The 5,807-nt window shown below is 45.4% G+C and overlaps 1 protein-coding gene across 1 annotated transcript; it reads left to right on the top strand.

Annotated features, from left to right (window-relative positions):
* The first annotated feature begins 1,263 nt into the window (after window positions 1–1,263).
* LOC144220008 (uncharacterized) lies at window positions 1,264–3,191 on the top strand. Its single transcript, XM_077750125.1, has 2 exons — window positions 1,264–1,973; window positions 2,619–3,191. Exon 1 carries the CDS (start codon window positions 1,561–1,563, stop codon window positions 1,963–1,965), a length of 405 nt encoding a protein of 134 aa, XP_077606251.1. The 5' UTR covers window positions 1,264–1,560; the 3' UTR covers window positions 1,966–1,973; window positions 2,619–3,191.
* Window positions 3,192–5,807: the final 2,616 nt, after the last annotated feature.

Below are 5,807 nucleotides of genomic sequence, written 5' to 3'. Positions count from 1 at the left end.
GGTATCACATAGAATAGTGGGAAAATAAAGTCTTCTAATTTTTATACTTTTTATCAATACTTGTTTTTAATGGAAATATAATTGACAAATAACATTATATTAGTTTCAGTTGTACAGCATAATGATTCACTACTTGTATACAATGTAAAATGAACACCAGAATAAATCTAGTTACCATCCATCACCAGACAGAATTATCTTTTTTTTCGTGTTATAATGACTTATAAGATCCACTCTTTAACTTTCAAAAATATACAGCACAGTATTATTAACTATAGTCACTGTGTTGTACATTGTATAGATTTATTTATAACTGGAAGTTTATATCTTTGAACCACCTTCACTCATTTTGCTATCTTGTGTGCTAATCTATTTTTAAGTTTTTGAGGAAACTCCATCCTGTTTCTGCGGTGGCTGCACCAATTTGCATCCTCACCAGTAGGGAACAATGATTCCCTTTCCTCCCCATCCTTGCCAACATTTGTTATTCCTTCTCTTTTTTGATAATGGCCATTGTAACACCTGACAATGACAGTGATGTTGCCTCATTGTGGTCTTGATTTCCATTTCCCTGATGACTAGTGATGTCGGGTACCTTTTCACGTACCTGTTGGCCATCTGTGTTTTCTTTGGAAGCAAGCCTATTCGGATCCTCTGCTCATTTTTTAAGCGGATTTTTTTTCTGTCGAGTTGTATGGGTTCTTTACATATTTCTGGATATGAATTACCCCTTGTCAGATGGCATCCCAACAGTTGAGGACTTCAAGATGCAGGAGGTCTTCAGGATGAGGAGGGTGGAAGATGCAAAGTGAAGGAGGGGGAGGAGTGGGAGAGGAGGAAGAGGAGGAGGAGGAAGATGTGGGGAAGGAGGAGAAAGGCCAGTAGGATAAGGAAGACGTGAGCATGTTACCACCTTTCTGGTTTTGGGGCAGCCCCCCAGGGAGGAAGCTTACCAGACCCTGGCCCTGGCTGGAGGGTTCCTGTCCACCCTGGAGCCTGAGCCCAAGCCCATTTTGGCCTGGAGGAATGCCTGGACATCCTGGGGAATCCACTATTGAGGAAGCAGACGTTGGTCCTGGGCCCACCCTGCTGGAGCCACCCAGCCAAGGGCACAGGCACGGAAACTGCAGAGCTCACTGGAGAACAGCAGACAGGCTCAGGAGGAGCCCAGGCTGGTGGTAATCTGGGCTATTATGATGCCATCGAGGCCCCGGACCGCAGTGTACAGGTCATGGATGTGGGCGAGATGGTTATGGTCCCTGTTGACGCCAAGTACAACCAAGGCCTCGAACAGCATCCTCCACAACCCTCCCCCCAGAGTGGCCCTGGGCCTCGAGATGATCCTGAGGATTCCGTTGTCGGGCCTGAGCAGGAGATGCTCAGGAGCAGAAGCGCGTGGCACTGGCAGACTGGAAGAAGAGGAGCGATGTCGACTACCTATAGGGCAACTTGGTGCTGGCAGCCAGCCCTTATGACGTCACCGTCGAGGCCATCACCTCCAGTGCCAAAGTAATCGTGACATTTGAGGAGGAGCAGCTCCTGCAGCTCAGGGTGACGCGTATGAACGCTTGGCACCTGACGCGAGCCCACTGCTGCGCCTCACTGCACTCCTGCAGCCTCTGCGGGACAGGCCGCCCGCGACATCACAGCGCTCTGCCGCGAGGGCAAGGCCCCGGCCCAGCAAGGCGAGTAGAGCGGCGTCATCTCCATCCTGAGGGTGGTCTCAGAGCCAGAACGTTCCCACAGGTCGGTGCACGGGAAGTCCTCCAAGCTGGCGAAGAAGCACAGGGCCCGCAGAGCTCGGAGACGGCCCTGTGCTGGAAACCGCTGACCCCTCGCCCAGCCCAACGCGCGGCGAGTGCCTGCCAGGGGGTCCTGGTCCTTCTCATGGAAGTGGCCATTTGGGGCTCTGCAGGGGCCCTGAGACGAATGGCGCTCTCCGTGGTCATCGCTTCCAGGAGCTAACTGCCCAGGTGGCTGCCACCTTCTCTGCACCTTGGGTCCTATCCTGTGCTCCCAAATGTCCCCAGGCATCCCGTCCACTGCCTTCCCATGCCTAGGCCTCTCTTCTGCATTAGGGCAGCGGGTATGGGGTTCATAAGGCCCAGTGAACAGGTGGGATTGAGGTCCCATAAGGGGAAAACGAGGCAGGGCCAGGGCCTCTTGTCCAGCCTGGAGACAGGGTGGCCCCTCATTCCCATCCCCACCTCTCTAGGTAGGTCTCAGTAGGGGCTGGCCTCAGTTCCGCCTTCCCAACAAGCTTGAGGCAGCCCTACCCCTGCCCAGTCCCAGTACAAATGCCAGTCCCTCCTGGGCCACCTGCTATCTTCTGACCAGTCTCCACCACCCTACCCTGCCTCCACCGAACCGTAAAATAAAGCCTCTCTCCCCCACACTCCCTGCTCACACGCAAAATGCAGACACATAATAGCAAAATATGGGGCTTTTTAAATAGGTCCCTTGGGCTTGGAGGTTAGCCTGGCTGAAACTTTCCGGCAACTGCGCTGTAGTCTGAAACTGTTATTACCCTTTCCTCCTTCCTTCCCCTTTTTCTTCACAGGTGTCAGATGACGGCATAATCTGCGGGCCCTAACCACCTTCTCTGGCTTTCTCTCCAGCTTGTTTTTTGCAGGTTTGGTCCATCTTGGCATCTGCTTCCTAGAAGGCTCTAACTGCTTCTTACCCTAATTCTGACCCTCACGTTTCATAACGAAGAGCTGGGTTTCCTGCTTCTAGTTTTACCTTCACAAACCCTCTGCCAGGGGCAACCAGAATATTCCATCTGTCTAGAGCTGGCCTCTGAACGTATAAATTCTTTCCTGAGACCCATGAGGTCCATCCAGCCTATCCAGCTTTCCTATTTACTGCTCTGTGCCTTATATTTTATGTGATAATGGCATCAATGTCTCCTATTTATTTCCTCTGTGCCTTAGCTAAGGTGGCCTTTTCTGCCTGAGATGCCCTCCCCTCTTTTTTGCCTTAGACACCACTGCTCATCCGGGTGGCACTCCTCCAGGAGAGCCTCCTGCATCATCCCAAGCGAGATTTAGTGCCTGACCCCACCAATCACCCTGTTACCTAGATGCTTCCAGGTCCTATGTTATGCCTTTGTACCTTTCTTCTCCACTGAACTATGACTTCCATCAGGGCAGGGACAGTGGCTTATCTGTTTCAACTCCATAAGCACACACTAAGCCCAGAACAATCATTCAATAAATATTTGTTCTTCAGTTGAAAGTGTTAGACTCTAGTAATTCGTCAATTTACTATCTTTACAGACTCTCAGAATACAAAATGATTGATTAGTTTGTTCAAGTGTTTTTACAGTTATGAGAGGACGTTGCAATTATGAGAGGCTTGTAATTTGGGACTTAACAAGGTAAAGGGAGTGGCTATCCAGAGTTTCTTTCATTTCAGGATTCTGGGGACTTCCACCCAGAGGGTACACAAGGGAAGAAAAATAATACCTACTTAGAATCAATCCATTTTCTCTTGATAACAACGCTGGAGGAAAAAATAAAATGTTAATGCTGATGACCAAATTGAGGTCTACATTTTGTGGTGATCTAGTTTACTCATTCAACCTTAAATATTCATTTTGAAATAAGACTGATAAATAAGTCCTGTCTTTTGGGTTTGTAAAAACTCAGTGAGGTAAGCATTTCAATAATTTCTTTTATTTCTATTTAAAAATATTGTAACCAAATCAAAGCCACACTGGATACCATCTCACTGGTCAGAGTGGCTAACATGAACAAATCAGGAAACTACAGATGCTGGCGAGAACATGGAGAAATGAGAACCCTCTTATACTGTTGGTGGGAATGAAATCTGGTGCAGCTGCTCTGGAAAACAGTGTGGAGGTTCCTCAAAAAATTAAAACTAGAACTCCCCTAGGACCCAGCAGTAGCACTGCTAGGAATTTACCCAAGGGATCCAGGAGTGCTGATGCCTAGGGGCACATGTACCCCCATGTTCATAGCAGCACTCTCCACAATAGCCAAAACATGGAAAGAGCCTAAATGTCCATCAATGGATGAACGGATCCAAAAGATGTGGTTTATATATACAATGGAAGACTACTTAGAAATGAGAAAGAATGAAATCATGCCATTGGCAGCAAAGTGAATGGAACTGGAAGGTATTATGCTGAGTGAAATAAGTCAGTTAGAGAAGGACAGATATCATACGTTTTCACTCACATGTGAATCTTGAGAAACTTAACAGAAGTCCATGGGGGAGGGGAAGGGGAAAAAAGAGTTACAAACAGATTGGAAGGGAGACAGACCACAAGAGACTCTTAAATACATAGAACAAATTGAAGGTGGATGGGGAGAGGGGAAATGGGTGATGGGGCTTGAGGAGGGCACTTGTTGGGATGAGCACTGGGTGTTGCATATAAGACAATTTGATAATAAATTAGATTAGTAAAAAATAAAATAAAATGTCATAACCATTTACCCAGGCAGGTGGTGGGGATGCACTTGATATTGGCAAATCAGAGAATGGAAAAAGATATCCACATTAGGCCAACACACCAATCAATTCAAGTTAAATAAAAAAAGGACTGTCAGATTTTGTGGGACCTAAACTCAGGTGATTGTCACATCTTTGACTTAACAAACTTAAGGTTTGGTTATTGTGCAACTACGGAAGGCAAATAATACTTTATCAAAGGTGTATGAGAAAGCTTTTAGAAAGTTGCAGGACAGTGAAAACCACTGTGAACCCTGTAAAGCTGAGGGAGTGTGCATTGCACAGATTCCTCTCCTGGCTCTTCTGCATTGCTCCTTAGGAATCAGGGATCTTTCTCTTTCTTCTCCACAGCAGTTTGCATTGTCTTCTAGAATTTGTTATCTGTTCGAGTTGCAGCTATTGGTTGACATCTATCTCTCCAACTTTTCTTTTTGGTCTTTGAGCATGAAGACTGATTCAGATTAAGGATATTGTCCTCAGTGTCTACCACAGTGCATGGCACAGATTAGAATTCTCTAAATTCTTGGAAGAGAGAACAAGAAAAATAAAAAGGTGAAGAAACGGTGGGAGAGAGGGATGAAGGGAGAGACAAAAGAAAGAAAGGAAGGAAGGAAGAGAAAGAAATGAATTTAAGTCATTTTCCCACAAAGCCTCCTGAAGTATTTAAATCTCATTAAGTATAAAATGAAAATTTTCATCTTTTATTCAGTGGTTGTTAATTAGCAGTAAACAGGTGGGAAAATTGTTTGTAGGGGAATGTAGTGGCGTTCCAGACCTTTTCAAGTCACATAAGATGAAATAATTGTTCAATACACCTTTTCATAGGAGGGTTCTGCCAGGAGCCGAGGAGCCAAAAATAATGATCAGAGCTCAGAGCCTTGTGAAATAATATAAAGAGAACAGGATGGAAGAAAAATAAACCAACTAATTAAAACAAGATAAATATATTAAAAAGCATTCACACTGTAGGTGTATATTCTGCACAAATCAATTTCTGTTGCAATTCTTATAATTTGTTCACAAATAAGTAGCTTATGTGCCTCTGACACTCCGCTGTTGATGCTAATTAACACAGACTTGAGGAGCCTGGGAAAAGGAATATATAAATAAAAGCAGTTCAGCAGATGACAGGGAAAGACATTTGCATGCAAGGCAACAGACTCTCACTCTCAGACTTAGAAATCTTTTCAAAGATTACAGAAATACTGTAAAGGTTTGTTCTCTCACCACAGACTCCTTATGAGAATATGTTCATGAGGTATACCATACATACTAGAATATTCCTTCCTACATTCTCCTCTCCATAGATAATGAGTTTGGAAATCACAGTG

Source organism: Crocuta crocuta, unplaced genomic scaffold, assembly GCF_008692635.1.
Source record: "Crocuta crocuta isolate KB4526 unplaced genomic scaffold, BGI_CrCroc_1.0 scaffold19, whole genome shotgun sequence".
Taxonomy (NCBI): Eukaryota; Metazoa; Chordata; class Mammalia; order Carnivora; family Hyaenidae; genus Crocuta; species Crocuta crocuta.
This window is presented reverse-complemented; position numbering and strand designations above follow the sequence as displayed.

What these genes read in the sequence shown, in the direction of transcription:
- LOC144220008 (XM_077750125.1), top strand. Translation starts at nt 1,561, where the DNA reads ATGAACGCTTGGCACCTGACGCGAGCCCACTGCTGCGCCTCACTGCAC.